Source organism: Chelonoidis abingdonii, chromosome 2 (genome assembly GCF_003597395.2).
Source record: "Chelonoidis abingdonii isolate Lonesome George chromosome 2, CheloAbing_2.0, whole genome shotgun sequence".
NCBI classification, from domain to species: Eukaryota; Metazoa; Chordata; order Testudines; family Testudinidae; genus Chelonoidis; species Chelonoidis abingdonii.
Window position 1 is genome coordinate 277,320,436 of NC_133770.1, and position 19,970 is coordinate 277,340,405.

The 19,970-nt window shown below is 45.0% G+C and overlaps 1 protein-coding gene across 1 annotated transcript; it reads left to right on the top strand.

Annotated features, from left to right (window-relative positions):
* The first annotated feature begins 11,730 nt into the window (after positions 1–11,730).
* CCN3 (cellular communication network factor 3) lies at positions 11,731–17,343 on the top strand. The gene is made up of 5 exons (XM_032777239.2): positions 11,731–11,820; positions 11,906–12,131; positions 12,819–13,070; positions 15,686–15,894; positions 16,702–17,343. The coding sequence occupies exons 1-5, from the start codon at positions 11,749–11,751 to the stop codon at positions 16,993–16,995; spliced, it is 1,053 nt and encodes a 350-aa protein (XP_032633130.1). The 5' UTR covers positions 11,731–11,748; the 3' UTR covers positions 16,996–17,343.
* The last annotated feature ends 2,627 nt before the right edge of the window (positions 17,344–19,970 follow it).

Here is a 19,970-nt window from a genome sequence, read left to right on the forward strand (position 1 = left end):
CTGCCTTCCAAGCTGGGTGGCTGGAGAGCTGCAGCCACTGGCCGGGCACTCAGCTCACATGGCAGCACTGCTGCTTGCAGCAGGGCAGAAGGTAGGATGTCATGGTATGTTATTGCCACCCTTCCTTCTTCTCCACTGCTGGCAGTGATGCTGCCTTCTGAGCTGGGTGGCTACAGAGCAGTGGCTGCTGGCTGAGTGCCCATCTCAGATGGCAGCACCACTGCCAACAGAAGCACAGAAGGAAGGGTGGCATGGTGTAGCATTGCCATCCTTCCTTCTGCACCACTGCTGGCAGTGGCTCTGCCCTCCAATCTGGGTGGCTAGAGAGTAGCTGCTGCTGACCAGATGCCCAGCTCAGACAGCCATGCCACTGCCAGCAGCAGCACAGAAGGAAAGGTGTCATGGTATGGTATTGCCACTCTTCCTTCTGCACCACTGCTGATGTAAGCTCTGCCTTACAAGCTGGATGGCCAGCGAGCACAGACATCCAGCTCAGAACCCAGCTCCAGCTATCCAGCTCTGAATGTAATAAAAGATCATGGACATTTTTTTCAGATTTCCAAAATCTGCCCAGAGGGAGATCGGAGAACCAAAAAAAGAAGTCATGTACAGGAAAACCCAGATGTATGATGACCCTACTCACAACCCCCCTACATTTCACACAAGTTCCATGAAAATGGTCAGAGATTCTCAGGAAAGTTTTTCATATTTCAAATATCTTTCTGGATGGAGATTGGAAGACCAAAATAAAAGAGGTCATATCCAGGAAAACCCAGATGTATGTTACCCCTATCAAAACATCAGCACCCCTCATATTAAGTGTCCAGCTATTTGTTTGTACATAGTTGTGTAGAAAGCCACAATCCTTGGACAATGTTATGATTATTGCCACAGTCAAAAAGGCTTCCAGATCCTCAAACTGTATCCTGTTGTCTATTTTTTATTTCAGAAAATATGTGTAAGCAGAGTCTGAATGGATGCTTCCCTGACAGCTAGCTGGGAGGGGAAGGGACTATGGGTGTGTTTATGTAAATAGTTTCTCCTGCTCTGATTACATATTCATCATTTATAACTGTGTCAATGGATCAACTTTGGCTGGTGTTGGGTACAAATGACTTTAGTATTGAATGCAGGGGTAGTGAAATATGGTTACCAACATTGCAATTATTGTAGGAATACAGGAAAGCAGGACTGTTCTTAACCTACCAAAAATGAGGGTGCAGAGCAGGGGTGAAAGTAACTTACAGAACTTACCAGTACTGCCGGAGTCTTGAGGGGGGCATGGCCTCATCCAGAAGAGATGTGGCCTCTCAAGATTTAAAGGCCCTGGAGAACCAGCTGTGGCTGGGAGACCCACAGCCTTTAAATCAACCAGGGGCTCCCAGCTGCAGAGGTGGCTGGGAGTTCCCCAGGGCTGAGGGGCAAATTAAAGGGCCCAGGGCTCTGGCCGCCAGGGGGAACCCCGAGCTTTGTGGGGCTGGGGCAGGGATTTAAAGGGCCCAGAGCGCCTGCCACTGAGGGAAGCCCGGAGCCCTTTAAATCCTGGCCCCAGCCCAGCCACCAGAGCCATGGCCAGGATTCAAAGAGCTCTGGGCTGCCCGCAGCCGCAGGGAGCTCTGAGCCCTTTAAATTCTGGCCCCAACCCTGCCGCCGGAGCCGCGGTGGGGATTCAAAGGGCTCTGGGCTGCCCGCAGCCGGGGGGAGCTTTGAGCCCTTTAAATCTCAGCCACGGCCAGGATTTAAAGCACTTTGGGCTGCCTGCAGTGGCGGGGAGCTCTGAGCCCTTTAAATCTCAGCCGCGGATGGGATTTAAAAGGTTCTGGGCTGCCTGCAGCCGCAGGCAACCCAGACCCCTTTCAATCCCCACCATGGAAGTCGATGCAGTCTAGCACGATGTACTGGCTCTTGCCAGTACACCGTACTGGACCAGATCGGCTTACTTTCACCTCTGGTGCAGACACAGATCAGGCATGTGAAAGGGACTTTGGGGTTGCTGGACTTAAGAACCTGAGGGAAAAAGGACACTGCCCAACCTACTTGTGGGTGAGTCTTTTACTCGTGGTTTATGTTTATGAACCCCGTTTGCAGAGCTTTCCCAAATTAATGCCAAGTTACTTCCCTCCTTTTATTAAAAGTTTATTTTTTCTACACTCAGACTCTATGCTTGCAAGTGGGGAAGTATTGCCTCTCAGAGGCACCCACAGGTGGTGTGCAATTTTCCGAGGTTACTGGGTGCAGGTTCAAGCCGGTTCTGTGGTGTATCAATGGAAAGGAACTCCTAGATATTGAACACAGCCCTGGATGCTGCTGGTTCCACCTGGCAGAAGGGTTATATAAGTTTCTTAAATGTCAATATATTTATTCCTGAAGGCTGTTGCTTTACACTTTTTGAGAGGCTTCAGAGCCTTTGACTGCAGGGATAATGCTTACATGCTTCATTTAGTGCTCCTATGAGTCTGTACAGTAATTTACTCTCACTTTTTTGGGGAGGGGGCAAGGGGAGTCCATCACAGCCTGAAATATTTTCAAAGGGGAGCTTTAATGCATACTACATACTGGACAAGAGAGGGTTAACCCCCTGCTATGGATGGTAGAAATCCCACCCCTGAGACTGTGCTGGGCATGCTCCAACTGCTGCCTCAGGATAAAAGGGAGCAACCCAGCTCATTCAAGGTGGAATGCAGGAAGGGGAAGGATTTTTAATGAAGGCTCCAGCTGAAGTGCTGTCACAACCATTAGCTGCAGGACCTGGAGATCCTGAGATTTGGATTGGAAGTCTATGGCTAACAGAGCCCCAGGGAATCATCCATGCTGATGAGCCCAGAGACCCCAATACCTGACTGCAGCTTCTGGAAGCATGGTAGGAAGTAACCCAGGGAGAGTGTGTGAGTGGTATCTCCCACCCAAGTGAGGTCAGTGTGTTTCAGTGGGATTCCCCACTAACTCTGTGGTGGACCACTCTACCAACTGTTAGGGCCCAGGGTGGGCCAGGGTGCCCCTACCTGGCCAGCTGCCCCCCTGCCCAGGTGGTGGTCTCCTGGGTACTGGCCTCTAGGCTGCACTGTCCCTTTTCTGTGGACTGTTATATAGACTCAGGCTGCTAGGCTGTGCTGCCCTGAACACAGGAGCTGTTGTAATTTACTCTGGCCCCTAAGCCACACTGCCCTGTGTCTGTGAGCAGTTTTATGGACTCTGGCTGCTAGGCCACACTACCCTGAATACAAGGGCCTCCCTAATTGATTAGGCTGCACTTCCCTGACCCTAAGGGCAGCCATATGGTGTCTGGGTCATGCTGCTTTCAGCCTAAAGACTGTCAGGTAGCCTGCAAGTGTGGTGGTATCACAACTCCATAATGCCCCAAATGAGGATGGGGTGTGCATACCACATGACAGGGGCCCTGCAAAATAAGTTTGAGATCCCTTGCTTTAGATACTGCTTTAGCTGAATTCAATAAGGAAAATACATTGGCTTTGTGATGGGATGTCACCCTCAGGGTGCACTCTGTTTGCTATGGGAAACACTGTGCCCCTCTAAGACATGCAGCTGAGGTGGCCCTATTTTCATATGGCTTGGTTGGAGACACAGCCAGCCTCACCAGGCTCTGTTGTCACCCATCATGACAACATGTGGCACCACTCATGCAAACTGAGCTACCTGAGTGCAAACAGCAACACCAGTCAATTTCCCAGCTCCTTGGGCATGCATGCCCCCATTGGAGTACAAATCCAAAATTATACTATCTTGCACTGCACAGGGATTTGTACAATGTAAACTCATAAATAGTTCACTCTTCCCTCGATGTGGAAAAGATATGCAACAAGCCTGTGTTAACCAAGCTGAGATTTTTTTTCTCCAGACACATCACTCAAAGGCGCACTGGTTTAGATAAAGCAAAAAAACCCAGTTTAACTACAAAAAGATAGATTTTAAGTTATGTGATAGTAATCAGATCACCTAGTAAATAAACAAAACTAAGCCTAAAATACTAGAAAGATTGGATTATAAATTAGCAATTTCTCACCCTGACTGATGCTACAAGCAGTCCACCAGGTTTCCATGCACAGGCTAGAAATCCTTTTAGTCTGGGACCAGCATTTCCCCCAGTTAAGTCTTTGTTTTTCAGATGTTTCCACGAGTGCCCTTGTGTGGAGAGTGAGGCCTCTAGAGGAGGTAACATCCCACTTTATATAGCTTTACTATATGGTGGGAGTCCTTTGAATCAAACATAGTTTCCAGCCCAGTTTGTGGAAAAATACAGGTACCAAAATGGAGGTCAGTGTCATGTGGGCTGGTCACATGCCCCTTAAATCACAACAGCCATTACTCATGGGCTGGCTGAAAGGTTCACCAGAAGGTTAAGCTCTTCCATATCCCATTGTCTTGGCTGATGGGCCATCAGCATTGTCTAGCTTCTTCATTGTTGTACCTGAAAGGCCAACTGTGGGTCTGTTCCAGAGTAAGCACATTTGAAATATAGATACATCATATACAAAAATGATACATGTATACAACTAGAAATCATATTCAGCAAATCATAACTTTTCCATAGATACCTGAGAAGACATATCTTGTGCAAAATGCAATATGTCATAATTATATCAATTATACAACTATGAAGAATATGAGGTGCAGTCACAGGCTTGTCAAGGTTATTTGGCCCAGTGATTTATTAAGACCAAGTACATATGAAACCAAACTAATTGTTGTATTAATTACTTTGCTGGATACTGTGGTGCTTGGTAAATTTTCAACAACATCTAGAGTGGTGTCTTTGCTCTTTCAATAACAGAGGCTGGGCGTTCCCAGCAATAACAACAGGGAATTGGGAGAGGGCTCTGAATTCAGAGGAGTACTTCTCCTTTGGTATTGTACAGAGTCTATGATTCGAATCATTTTCTTTTGCAGCTATGTAGCAAAACCCTGCTTGAGTGAGAGAATTTCCTGTTATCTAGATGAGCAAAAGCTCTGGCATAGTCAATCTTAGAATGTGCAATTTCGCTCCCATTCAAGTCAAAGGTCCAACTTCCAATACACCCCTCATTTGTGTGTGTGTGCGGATAGATCTAATGAAGCGTCACCAATAAGTCACAGTGTTTCCAATAGACTCCAGCAGGGATTGGTTCTTGGCCAAATGCTATTCAATATTTTTTCAATATACAATGACCTGGAAGAAAACATAAAATTACCAACAAAGTTTGCAGATGACACAAATGTTGGTGGGGTGGTAAATAACAATGAGAACAGAACACAGCTGCGGTGTGATCTGATTCACTTGGCAAACTAGGCACAATCAAAACACATCTTTTAATGGAACCAAATGTATAGACACAGATACCTTTGTTATATACTCATGAGAAATCAGTCTGGCTTATAAAAACTTTATAGTGTGTAAATTATGCATGTCTGAAGCATAAATAGTTGCTGTCATGCTGTTTTGTAAGTTTAGCTTGAAGTAGAACTGTCCTTATGCATTACCAAATTAATAGGCAGAGACAATAAAGAATAGCAACTGCCTGCACAGCTGCAGTTTTGGAATAAAGCTAGCATCAAGCTTTTGGCCATAGTCTTCTGTAACATCCTGTACTCATTACTTGGGGGAAGGAAGCATCACAATTCCTTCTTTCCAAACCTTTGTCTGGAAGTTCAATGGTTCTGATGGAGTGGTCTTTAGTCACTATGGCCTAAATCCTCAAAGGTATTGAGGCACCTAACTCCCACTGAAATTAAAGGAGTTAGGTAATTAAGTACCTTTTTGAGGAGCTGCCCATGCAAATCTCAGTGCAGGATCAGGATTCCTTTCTGCCTCAATTTACAAAATTTAAGATCCAGTGGTCTGAGCACTCAACTGAGTGCCAGGAGCCCTTGAGTTCTAATCCTTCCTCTGAAATTAACTTCTTCTGTGGACTTTAGCAACTCACAGACTCTGTTCCTTGGTTTTCCCCCCGATGGAAAAGTCAGACAATTGTTTCCCTTCTAATTGTATGAGGATTAATTTATTAATGTCACTTAATTACTTTTAAATCCATGAAGAGAAGCCAAAGCATTTGAATGAAACCAAAGGTGTAACAAAGTGACCAGCTAATGTGGAATGGCTGCTGGTAGGAAAAAATAAAAATACCAATAAAAACTTTCAAAGGAGTATCAAAGTTATTGTATGACTTTTTTTTATTACTATTGTCTTGCATTTCCGTAGCATCTATAAATGCCAGCAAAGACAGTGCCTAGCACAATTGGACCTTGGTATGTACACACAGTAGCAGACAGTTGCCACCTCAAGATGCTCAAAAAAATCTAAATAAAGTGGAAAGGTAAACAGTCACACAGAGGGTAGAAGCGACTCACTCAGGGTCATACAGCAAGTCCATGTCAGAGCTAGGAATATCACCCAGGTCTCCTGAGTGCTCGGCCATGGCTTTACCCAGTAGACCATGCTGCTTTTCTAAACATAGCTTTTTGCTTGTAATGAAACTAATCTGATTCTTAACTTTCACAACAAGAAAAGGGCTGACATGCTAAGCTCGTCCCAGGCAGGCTCCCTTACTCATCTGTTGTACATTGTTCCTGTGTGTGTTCACTGTTATTAGCTGTCTCCATAATTGAAATAGCTCTCTGGAGAAGCTACTCCAGGTGCTGATAGTTTTGACTGCAGTGGCACCTTTAATCTTTGTGTACAGTGGTGAGGAAGGGCTTCTGTACATTTCCCTCCCACTGCCTGACTTGTCCATTGTTTCTGTGGAAATCTGCCCATGACATCATTCAACCAGCAAGGAAACTCTAGGTAACTGAGTTCCCAACTCACCTGTGGCAGAAAAGTCATCAGGACAGTCTATAACATACTGTTAATTTTTTTTTTAAACGCAGTAAATATCCACCAGAGGCCTGCTGGGCATACTGAATCCTGAGATAGGTAAGGAAAACACATATCAGATGAGAGCCGAGACAAAGTGATGCGACCAGCCTGCTGCACATGTGTGATGGGGCATCCACCCCACCCTGGCAAGTAGGGGGTTAAGAGGTCTAGGTATGCTGCTGGAGGAAGTGACCAATAGGAGGAGGGGCTGTGCCCCTAAATCTGGCCTGGATTGGTACCTTGATGTTAAAAGGTGCTACATCCTCAGCCTGGATGAAGGACTGTCACAATCTCAGATGCTGGGAATGTACAGCTCTAAGTCTCAGAATAAGGTAATTACACACAGTTCAGGCTATCAAGAGTTTATGTAAACCACATTCAAAATAATCACCCATCAAATTAAAGTTTCAGTTCATGAATTGAAACTGATTTCAATCTACATATGGTAAAGGTATTCAAAGTGATTCCTGGTGACCGTCATAGTATTCTTGTGTTAACAGTTTTCATGTTGAGTTTCACTTCTAATTCATTTTCTTTGATTCATAGCATAATTTTCCTTCACTGTTGTAGTGATTTACATAGAAGATACTATTAAAAAAAAAGAGATGAAGAAAACTAACCCCCTAGGATACAATTTAACCTTTGTAGTAAATTGTCTTGGTATAAGGATGACTCTAGACCTGAGGCTTGATCACCCAAAATGTGGTAAATTACAAAATTCTTCATTTACCTGTGCCAGTCTGTAGAAATCCAGGGCCACACAAGTAGGAGTTATAAGGGTGGGAGGTCCAAACAGCCAAAGTCCACCTGGTAATCAGGACCAGTTGCCTATCAACTAGAGAGGAAAAAGGGCTGGAATGGCTGGTGGGGAGTTCTGGTGCACAGCATAGTGTAAGATGGTCTATCAATGCTGGAACTTTATTTTAAATTGTTTCATATCCTTGGGTAGAGGGAAGAATATTTTTATTCTGGAACTACTCCTATACCTTGAGAATGAAATACTTATGTTTTTTGGATAGGTTTTGTACCTGGGAAAGGCAGGTTTTTTAATATGTTTGGGGAGCGGCACTGGGCCTAATAGCAGCTAAGGAGTTTTAAAACCTCTTTTGCAGCTTTCTACACTAAACTGTGAGGGTCTGTCATGTTGTCTGTTTTTTTTTGTTTTTTTTTTTAATAGTTAAAAGGTATGTTGAGCACCCATAAAAACTGCTAACTTCTCAAGTGTTTTTTTTTAAACAGTAAAACATTTTATTTTACTTTCCCTTCTCCTTCCCTGTAGTTTTATAGACTTTTATAGGGGAAACTCCTTTGCTTAACAGTCTTTGGATGGTATTTAATAGTAACATGAAATGTTCTAACTGAGGGGTGAGGGTAGAATTGGCTTTTAATAGCATTGGGTGGTAGTTACTGATGTCTATCTGTTTTAAGACTTAGAGGGGGAGAGAAAATGATCTTCTGTGTTTCTCTTATACAGAACCTCTTACAACCTTGCTGCTGAGAAAGTTACAGGGAAAGCATTGTATCTGATTAGCCACTCTTAAGGTTTGGCAAGCTTCTAGCAGTTGGACTAAAAGCATTGTTTATAAATTTGTCTTTCTGTCCACAGGCACACAGCAGTGCTGCAAAAGATGGCTTTGTCTTGGCTAGCTAAGCAAGAGAGAGATAGTAAAAGAAACAAGATGGGGAAGGGGAAATGACAAATTAGGTAAGTGGTGATTGCAGAAACCTAAAGTTCATACTCAAGCTGTAACTTAATGTAGCTTGTGGTACCATCTGGTTCCCTATCCTTGCCCAGTCTGGCCAGAACACTGTTCAGGAGTAAGAGAACAAAGGGCCAAAGCTGTGACAGTAGATTTGTGAGTCCTAGGAGATGAAGGAGAAGCTGACATCCATGATGGTGTGGTTTGTGCCTACTGCAAGCTGGGTCATTCAGCAACCTAGCTGTTACCAAGTAACTTCCAGAAGGATGTGGCAACATGGTCCCAATCAAAACACACAGCTGCTGATTTCAATTATAGCAACATCCTTCTGTGCTGATGCTGAGCACCATTTTGGCTGATTGCTTGAGCAATCTTTTAACCACCTAAATACCCCTTGTTGGTTCTTTAAGCTTAAAGACCTCCAGTTTTCACCAGTGTCTTCCATTTTTGTTTCTTTTCAAATGTTGTTTAACAGTTTGAGTTAGACTCTTACTATTACCTGCTTCAGACAATTGTGCATACAGGCCTTCTACACAACAGAGTCTGCCTGGGACCACTACCCTTGGATTCATAGCACAGCTCTTGATGAATAAAATAAGTTAAGAGTAGTTACTTCTGATTACACTGGGCCTGAATTTGGCACCCTACATTCTAAAATAATTTCCCATTAAAGAGCACAAGAGCTATGTCTATAAATTATTCCATGGTTTGATGCTCAGGGTTCTGCACATTTCAGTCACGCACATACAATATGCACAGAGAAGACTATGGTCTTTTCAAGACATCACATGGGGTCTTCATTAAGCACTGTGAGGGTGAAGGAGTTTGAGTAGAATTTCCATTAAAACTACTGATGTAAATATACCTGCTTGCATATGCTGAATAAACTCTGACTGAAACTGGGAAACTGTATAGCTAGCTAGTGACTGACACTCCCTCTCACTATAGTGCACATTCAGTGTTTATAGCGCACATTCAGTGTTTATAGCGAGGAAGCAACGAAATACTTAGAACTGCATGAAAAACAGAATCTCACCAAAAAATTGCCAAACTTTCAAAAGTCTCCACACCAGGGCCCGTGCAACCACTAGCTGAACTAGGCGGCTGCCTAGGGTGCCTAGTGGTTGAGGGCACCTAAAAAACCTGCTCAGGCGAGGAGGTGAGCTGGGGCGGGGGCACGCAGGGAGGGCCGTCTGCAGTAACATGGGAGGGGTGGGGAGAGGGCACACAGGAGAACTGCTCCCTGCCCCAGATCACCTCCACTCTGCCTCCTGTGAGTACACAGCCCTTGCTCTAAGTCTCCTCCAATCAGCGCCGCAAGCCTGGGAAGGGAGGAGAATTACAGCAGCATCAGTGTCCTCAGCAGAGGAGAGCTGGGGCAGGCTCCCCGGGCAGGGTTACCGGCTGTGGGAGGGGGGGGTAACCAGCTGCGGGGGGGGAGGGGATCCCTGGGGGTGGCAGGCAGGGTTATCTGGGGGGGCGGGTGGCTCAAGGTAAAATTTTGCCTAGGGTGCAAAACTTCCTTGCACCAGTCCTGCTTCTCCCCTCTATAATTACACCTATTAGAGTAGCACCTTGAGGCCTTGTGCAGGGTCCAAGGCCCATTCTTGGCCAAGAGCTAGTATAAAGCTTATCATTTTCTTCCAGGGTTACTTCTTCCCTTCGCTAACCCTCATTATTTAAGTCCTCTGCAGTTTGCCTGCAGGGAGGAAGAAGGAACAGCTTGTGTCACCATGCTAGCCATGTTGCTGAATGCACTATGGGAAAGTGCTTAGATACCATGGTGATGGGAGTAATGTATTAGCTGAAACAGAACAGAAAACAGACAGGAGTCCAGATTCCTAACAGAAAATACTGAGCCCAGATAAGCAACAAAGTAACTTTCATTTGACAAATGGATAAACATTAGGCTTCTCACAGATCTCCTGGGGCCTTCCCAGGACTGATCCAAGGAGCATAGCTGTTGCCAACTCTCATGATTTTGTCATGAGTCTTATAATTGTTTGTTTAAAGCCCCAGCCCCTGGAGTCAAGTGGATATGTGATGATTTCAGCCTTCATTCTTAAACGAAAAGTAACTTTCTAGTTCTGGTGGCTGGGAAGAACTTCAAAATGTGACCCCAGTGTGCACACATGACTCAAAAAGGAGAAGGCAAATAAAAAGAAACATGAAATCTATTTCTTACATAATTTCATGGTTTTAAGGCCAATCATTATTTTTGGTAAGCCTGCCTCATGATTTTTTTGAACATTTGAGGTTGGCAATATGGTGGGTCATATAGGCTACCTAATATTAACTCCTGCAGCAAACAGTCCAGGCTCCAGGAAACAATAGTGCTGATCGTCTCAGAGAGCCCACCCAGTAACCTCTGGGCTAATCTTAGCAAATCGCTTATTCCTTATTGAGAACTCTAGCAGCACCCAAATAGATGTGATGTGTGCACACATACAGTGCAAAGGTGAGGATGGTCCTGGAGGGACTTCTGTGTTTTGTGCCACCATCTTCCCCCCGTCCACTTGCTTCATGCCTCAGCTTTGCAGTTGCCAGGGTGATGAGCATTTTTTGTTTTGTTTCCTGAAACTAGTGGCTGGGAAATTATTCCCTTAAACAAGAGACCGACTTCTGATAGGGCCGAGTCCTGGCCGGAGGAGGGAGACAGGTACTCATTAAATCCCGGGTCCGTCTAGCAGGCACCTACTTCCAGCTTTTCAGTTAAAGATCTGGATTACTGTATGTGGGCATTTGGCCGCTCTAGAGCGTTAACCCCTAGACAGGCGGCAGAGTGCAGACTCAGGGTCCAGGGAGGAGCATAAGTCCCTCTCCCTGCCCTCCTAGCAACTTCTCTCTCGCAGATATACACGTTCTTCCTCCGTCCCTCCCTCTTTATGCACCTCCGTCCCGTCCAGCTGAGGCCACGCATTCCCAGCGCCCCGGCAGCAGCTCCCACCGCTGTCCCCGCACACACTCAGCTCGCGGCACCGCGCCGCGCCCCGGGCTGGGACAGCTGAGGGCCGGAGCCCGATAGCGGAGGGAGATTGGGGACCAGAACCAGCTCCTGAGCCGGGGATTGGTTCCCTCGCCGCGCCCCGCCCCCGCGCTGCCCAATGGGAGGAGGGGGTTTCAGAGGCGCTCTATATAACCGGCTCCAGAGGGCTGCAAGCAGGGAGGCAAAGGGAGCCGGGTGGGATTGACAGCAGAATGAGGGCGACACGTGGCTGTGACCGGAGGCAGAGCCTGGCCAGCCTGGGGCTGCTGCTGCTGCTGTGCAAGGCAAGGGCAGGGCCGGGCCGGGCCGGAGCTGCGGGGAGGGGGCTGCAGGGTGCCCGCTGACTTGGTCTGTGTGTCTGCCCCGCAGGTGAGTGGCCAGCCGCCGCCGTGCCCTCCGCAGTGCAGCGGCCGCCCGTGCCCGGCAGAGCCGCCCAGCTGCGCCCCGGGAGTGCCCGCCGTGCTGGACGGCTGCTCCTGCTGCCTGGTGTGCGCCCGGCAGCGCGGGGAGAGCTGCTCTGAGCTGCAGCCCTGCGACCAGGGCAGCGGCCTCTACTGCGACCGCAGCGCCGGGGCCGGGCAGGGCATCTGCGTGGGTAAGTGCGGCTGCGGAGCCTGAGGCGGGGTCTTGGGCCAGCTGCAACGGGGCCCGCCTGAGCGCATCGCAGCCAGAGCTGCTGGCCCCGGTGCCAACCTGGGCTGGCCAATGCTCAGTCGGGATGCTTCGGGGCTGGGCGAGGGACATCAGCTCCCAGCTGGGCTATGCCCGGGGTACCGCCTGGGGGCAGCCAGGCACGCTTCCCTGTTCCCCACACACAGATCGGGGAGCCCCTAGAGATGGGCCTGGCTGCCCCTAACCTGGAGTACGTCACAAGGAGAGAATTTAGCCATGGGGATGCTCAGGCACCAAGGAAATCTGCTGGCTTCCTCCTCAGCTAGGGAAATGTCTCTCTCTTCTCCACCTCCATGTATCCTTCTGTGATTTACATTCCTGTTTGCTAACCATATGAGCTACCATGGCACTGCCTACTTTAGATCACTGCTTGGACACCTCTTTCTGGCATCACCTAAGGATTTCACCACCAAAGCACTGGGATAGCAGGTGTGGCAGACAAAGTGAACTCCTCTAAAGTGTAAATGAGGAGAAATCTTTCACCTCAGAACTTCAGTGTCTGTGTTCTGCTATAATAGAGAACATTGTTAATGAAGTGGAGCAAACAGTGTCGCCTGTGTGTAGCATGAGTTACATGTAAAACTAAGACACTTTTCCCTCTTTATACCAGTGCTTGAAGGAGACAGCTGTGTGTTTGATGGGGTTATTTATCAGAGTGGGGAGACATTCCAGCCCAGCTGTAAATACCAGTGTGCCTGCAGAGATGGACAGATTGGCTGTGTGCCCCGCTGTAACCTTGACCTGCTGCTCCCTGGTCCTGATTGCCCTTTCCCAAGGAAAACTGAAGTCCCAGGAGAGTGCTGTGAGAAGTGGACTTGTGACCCTAAAGAGGAAGTGACTTTGGGCAGTTTTGTGATGGCTGGTGAGCTATTCAGACTAGATATTGCAGTCAAATTAACCCTGTAGTGATTATGTATTGGAAATGCCTACTTGGTTATCAGACCTAGAACTCTGCTTCCAGTTCTTCTATAAGAAATGCATATAGAACATACAGAAAATAGGAATAAAAGTGGAATTGAAAAAGGCACTTAAAACACCCCCAAAGGACACCAATGCATAGCCATTTTTAACTGTAATTAGCCTCTTAAAACCAGGGCCTGATCCTGCAGACACTACGTACCAGGAACAGCAGTGCCCAATCACTAGTCCCATAAGCACTACACCTGGTAGTGTGTGCAGAGATGGGGCTGGCCTGAGAAATGATTTTATTATGGTAGTGCCTAAGGGCCAACCAAGAAGGGACCCTCACTGTGCGAAGAGTAGTAAATGGTCCCTGCCCTGACAAGCTTGCTATCTAAATAGACGTGGCAGAAACAGGGTGGAGGAAAGAGTAGAACACAAGCATAGTGAACAATGGGATGGTGGCAAACATCATGTGACTTCTGATTCTTTTGGGGTGGGGGGTTAGCTAGGAAGTGATATTCTGAAAGGAAGGGGGATGAGGAGTAGCTGTGCAGTGAAGCTAAGGTGTAGCGACGGGGAGGAAAAGAGTTGGCACAAAGAACCTATCCGTACAGGGCAGAGAAAGTCTGGTCAAAGCTCTCCAAGGACCAAAGATCTCTGATTGGACTGTATCCACCCCTACTTGCAGGAGACTTTGGATGGCTTTCTCTCTGCAGTCTTCTCCCAAGGCCACATGGGGGGGTGGGGGGCGGAGACAGAGACAGGGAGGGGGAACCAACCACCTGAGTCCTACTGCTCCTAGATCTACATTCTTGCTGGTTTCTCTATGAGACTAAGTAACATCAGATACTACAGAAGTCACCTTACCTATACTCTTCCTAAAACTATATGCTCTTCCTAAAACTTCTGTCCATTGCAAGTGGTAACAATGGTGGAAGATGTGGTATAGACATGGTAGTTAAAATGGCACCAGCTTCCAGCAGCTGTATATGTTCAAGCTCCCATAGCTACAGCTGTTAGCAGCAGCAGGCAACAGTAGGGGAAACTACTAGTGTAGATACAGTCAGTCAATGGGTCTGAAAGAACCGTCTCATTCCAAACATTCTCATTCCTCTTGTTGTCACTGGGTCTGGCAGGAAAACTGGGGAAGTCTTCAGCTCAGGTCTCAGGGAACCAGAGGAGCATTTTTAGAAAAATCAAGTACCAGCTGGATTTTCTTTTTTTAAAGCAGCAGCCATGTACCTTCCCTTCCACCTTTTCTGAAATTATGAATGTTCTTCCTTTTTAAAACTGTAGTTAAACCTACCAGTTCTTTGTAAGGTAAACCTGCAAATCTAGAGGTAAAAGGTAGGCGTTGGGGCCACTGCACACTGCTTGTCAGTAGGGCCTTGATCCAGTCTCTTAACACTGCTCAACATCAGCTCACGCATTTGAAAAAGGAAACCATATTTACTGGTTCTTGCCTGGCAAGAATGTTGAGCTCTAGTTACAGTTTAGAACATGCTCTGAAATATCTGATGAAAGGTACCGCATGATGTAAGTACAAAATATTGGCACTTTCATCCTACAATTCCTCATAAGGTTTGCTTTTTGTTGATGACAGGTAGATGCATGGACATTGTCAATATTGGTCCTGGCCTTCCCCCCTCCCTGCCCCCTTTTTGCAACTGGAGAGATCCCTTAGAAAATCTCCAGTTTTTTGGAGCCTTACTTTGCAAGAGGATAGTGGAATAGCTTCTAGCAAGAATTGTCACAATGATGTAGCCAGTAGGTTTCCACTGGGAATCAAGCCAAGCACTCTTGACTGGCTCAGGAAATGGGTGTTCCAAGGTCACTTGGGCTCATTCTGGTTCTCTCCTATGGTAAAAGAATGTTAGCCTTCACCAAGTAACCATAGAGCTGGTAATATTTGTTTTGCAACTTAACATATGCTGTACACATTTTAGTACAGTGTCATAACAATGATAAGTCTTTGTAAGTACTTCGACTGACATCACTTTTTTAATAATTGACAAGATTGCTTTATTCCCATAGCCATAAAATCATCTAATTTACTTCCACCGCAGTTTACTACAGTTCAATAAAACGTAAGGGTTGTCTTGAAATTATTTCATACCTAAATTTTTGACTAATCTGACAAAGAACAAAAGATAAACCTTTTGTAAAACATAGTCATTCACACATGACTTGCAAATCAGCAGTAAAATCCTCATCACAACTAGCAGTGATGGGAAATTGTCACACTGGGCATGGAGACTGAATGATTCTCCCCTCTGGTTTAGGGTTGGGATGCGTGGGAAGGGATAGTGTACATAAATTTCTGCACTAAGCAATACTCATTTTGTTGATAAACAGAGGACTTCAGTCTCCAGGGCTGTCAAGTGAGCACCTTTCAAACACCTAAATAACAAATCTCTAGTACTTAAAAGCACTCCAGTAATCCACTTTAAATTTGCTAAGTCCCATTTCAAAGTCATAAATGTAGAGAATTTATTTTTGTCTGTTTGCTATGGACTCTTACAGGAATCCAATATTTTTATTGTAATGGAGTATTTGGGGGTTTTTTATCTATAGCATATACAAAAGAATCAGCTCTTGGAATTGATGCCTCTGACTCACGTTCCAACTGTATTGAGCAGACAACAGAATGGAGTTCATGTTCCAAAAGCTGTGGAATGGGCTTTTCCACCCGCATTACAAACAGGAATCCTCAATGTGAGATGGTGAAGCAGACACGACTCTGCATGGTGCGACCTTGTGAGAGCGAACAGCTGATTGATAAGGTATGAACCCAAGCACTTGCTAGAGTGAGTTCTTTGTTGCCCTAATTCGTCCTCCTCTTCAAATACAAAATATAATGCTGGCATTTCAAGTGCATTAAACAGACACATGAACAAGCAAAGTTTGCTTTTTTCCAACACATTGCAGAAGTTTTATTTGTAGGGAGGTGCTGTCAGTTAACTATGTTCTGGCATCTGTATGTTTCATAGGATTTATTATAATTAGTAACAGTTTTAGTTTCTAAACTTCCTGGTGCAACTTTACTGACTTCAGAGGTGTCAAAGGTTTAATGTGGGCGAGGGTTTGGGATTTTTCTTGTACATTTAATTTTCAACAGTGGACCTGACCACAGAATAAGTAGAGGTGGCTTACCAGAGACTTGTGCAATACATGAATTAAGGGGCCTGCTCTCCCTATCCAGCACTCCTGCTGTGGGCAAGCGGGACATGCCCCAACCCCACTCCCTGGTAGGAGTGCCAGGCAAGCAGAGCAGGGAAAGCTCTCATGCCCCAACCCCGCTCCCCAGCAGAAGCGAGTGAGGGGGATTACAGGCAGAAGGGGTGGGGATGCGGCCCCATTTGCTCTGGTCCAGGGCCTCACAAAACCCTAATCTGCCTCTGCTAGTAATATGTCCAGTGAAGTAACTGGAGTCTGACTGCTGTAGTGCCAGTGAAAAGATGAGAAACAGGCCCAAGGTTTCCAAACCTCACAGTAAACTTGCACGTTTCTAACTTCCTTCTGTTTTTCAGTCAGTTAGTATGCTAAACTGCCTATATGACACATTTAATGCCACTTCATGTTTTCCTTAGAAAGGGAAAAAGTGTGTCCGAACAAAGAAGTCATTGAAAGCTGTTCACTTTGAGTACAAGAACTGCACTAGTATACAGACCTATAAACCTCGCTATTGTGGGCTCTGCACTGATGGACGATGCTGCACGCCACACAACACCAAGACAATCAAGGTTGAGTTCCAGTGTCCCCAGAGCAAAGTCTTCAAAAAGCCAATGATGCTAATCACTACCTGTGTCTGTCATAACAGCTGTCCCCAGGACAATGTTTTCTTGCAACTGTTAGAGCCAATATTCAGTGGAGTAAAAATATGAAATGCTTAAACCAGGTTACTTTTTAAAAAACTTAAAATGTTTGAACAGTTTATATGAAACTTAACCGATGATCAGATGAATGTAATATATCCAGTCTCTTTCTAAACTTGTATCATTTCTTCCTGTAGTCAAATAACTCACCCTATACTTTAGGGGAGGAAAAAATGTATTTCACTAACTTGGAGACAGTTCAGTTTCCTGGAATATAGTTTCATCTTTAATGTAAAGATGAGTAAGCAAATGACCAATTTCTCTCCTCCTTGGGAAATTATGCCATTGACCTCAGTAGCAACAGGATCAGTGCCCTTTATCATGCATTTATTAAAAAATCCTCTTCCTGCTACTTTATGTAAAAACTTCCATGTTCTTGTCCTCTCAATTTGCATAATATACTAGCTCTGTTTCTACAGAACAGTTCATTACAGTAAGAACAATTTGATTACTATAAAACCCTATTGAAAAGAACATTGTATTTTTGAGGCCATGTGCAGGTAAAAAGTGGCATATCTGACTTTTTTTTTTTTTTTTTTTTTTACTGAGAATCAAGTGCCACATGTGGCCCCAAGAATGCTAGAGAAGAGGCATAAGACACAAGGCAGATGAGAGAAACTTCACTAAACTCCAGATACTTAATGGCTTCACAAGGAGCCCAGTCCAAATCTTATTGAAGTTGACCATCTAATAATACCTAGTTCTTACAGCACTCTTCAAAGGAAGGTCAGTATTCTTATCTCTATTTTACATATAGGGAAACTGAGGCACCGGGCAGTGAAGGTCATCTGGTGCTCAAGCCGGGAATATGACCATGTCTGGATCACTGTCCAGTTCTCTGGCCATTAGACAATCCTGCCTCCCAAGTGTTACAATGTTAGTCTGCAACAGTAAAAGGTTTGTAAATTACTTTAAAGTATTGTTACTCTTTCTATAAAATGGAACACAATACATGTGTATATAGAAACTGTATATATTGTAATGTTTCTGTAAATGTCTAAGCACTGAGTAAATAAAACTGAGCTGAAACTTTTTCTTAGTTATTTTTGTTACCTCCAAACTTCCAAAAAAGGAAAAGGCGAAAAGTTGCAGTTAAAATAAGACCCCATTCTTGCGAGGTGCTTGGTACACCTCTAAATCCTAAACCTCTACTGACTAACAGTGAGGTGATACAAATTCTCCATCTCTTCTAGAAACCTGTAAGGGGATAGGTTTAGAGTGTATATACAAACTGACATTGGGAAAGGATTGTGCAGCAAAGAAGTGATGGGATTAGATATACTGTCATAAGGATTTTGGTGGCTTTTCTTAATCTGTGACTATTGTCTAACAAATTAATTTCCAGCATTTACTGTGGCACACAGTTGTAAGATGCTACAATTTTCTCCTATAATTAGGAAATAACTCTTCACTGTGGAAGTGTTGCCTTGTAATAGCAACCACTGTATAAATAGACTACAATGGTAATTAGCTATTAAAGAACCATGCTGTGGTAACATCTATGAAACAAAAACATTGACCAGGACCCCAGAGTGTGGGGTGCTGTATATACACTGTCCCCCAAGGAACTTACAATAGGGAGACTGCATTAATATGGATTTGCATTATTTTGTATACATTGTGTTGAATTTGGTCTTGGGTCGTGCAAGCTTTACAATGTGGAGGATATAAACTCCGTATCAAAGCACTGAACCATATTCGGACACTTGATTGGCTAAACAGCCCCATCATTATGGGACTACTTCCATGAGTAAAGCTAACTAGGTATGTAGATGCCTTACTCTTATAAAGATCTATCATAAGTTTGAAACTTTCTCATCCAGGTCACCTTGAGGACATTGTTGCAGGACCCCAGTCTTCATTCAACTGAAGCCAGGGGGATTGGGTTGCTTACTCACGGCCTGCATCATTGAGTGTACTGGTGCCAATCTACTGATGAAAACATTAATGATCACAAAGAAGCTTATTGAAACCTTTCATTATAGCTCTTTAAAATTTTACAAGATATAATTTCATTCATTGCTAAAGCAGGAAATGCTCTCATGTAAATATAATAAAATGCTATGTGTAGAATCAGCTCAATAAATCTACATTTTGTGGCTTCAGTTTTAATGACTGAGAATGTAGCTCCCTAAAGTAGGAAGCTTGAGCCACATTCTAGTCTACGTTCTAGCCACTACACTGCATGTGGCATAAAGATTTTGTAACACACCCCATCTAGATTCCCACAGCAGAGTTTGTGTAGGAAATGCTATGATTCCTCCCTCTAAGCCCCCAGTACCGAGGTGTGCCAAGATGGGGAGAGCTCAGAGCAGTTTGTGCTTCAGCTACTCAGTTGTGTGTGTTTAGGCTTGTTTATTAAGACCCTAGTACACTTTTAGCACTATGTAAGTTAACAAATTTCTTAAACTTCCTGCAAATTATTACCTTCATCTGTTAATTTGCAGCAGACAAGCCAAGTATTAGGTAGCAAAGTGGTGCAGTTGCCCAGGCGTGTTTTAACATTTTAGAATTAAAGTTAACTCATGTAAAATTGATTTTAAATATTAAGAAGGAAGGTACTGTACACTTAGGGTCAGGCTTGGGTTAGGAGGGGTTACAAGGTTCATAAGAGAGAGATATATATATAGTACATAACTAGCATAGACTCAGATTGGGGTGCAGAGGTTTTTAAAATATCAGTGGATAAGTGATCTCGGGTACACCACCCATAGAATGTATTTAGAGTCCAAGTCAGTACTGGTGTAGTGAATAAGCACATGGGTGGGGTGCACCCCTTGGTTCATCAGGGAAGGAAGGAAGTGGGTTATTTCCCGGGCTGGCATTACTCAAGGTGGTACTGATCGTGTCACATGATGTGCTCTGTGTATAAGTCTCTGGACCACCTGATGGTGTCTGACACCATGAGCCAGGTGTAACATCAGCTCTGCATGCTCTCAGCACTGGCTTGTTAGGGGGGGTCCAATATGTCCAGGGCTCCCACG

Bases quoted from the DNA above. Each gene is read 5' to 3' on its own strand.
- CCN3 (XM_032777239.2), top strand. From the start codon at position 11,749: ATGAGGGCGACACGTGGCTGTGACCGGAGGCAGAGCCTGGCCAGCCTG. The intron at 13,071-15,685 runs GTGAGCTATTCA...TTTTATCTATAG, and splicing joins GGGCAGTTTTGTGATGGCTG to CATATACAAAAGAATCAGCT. The intron at 15,895-16,701 runs GTATGAACCCAA...TGTTTTCCTTAG, and splicing joins GCGAACAGCTGATTGATAAG to AAAGGGAAAAAGTGTGTCCG.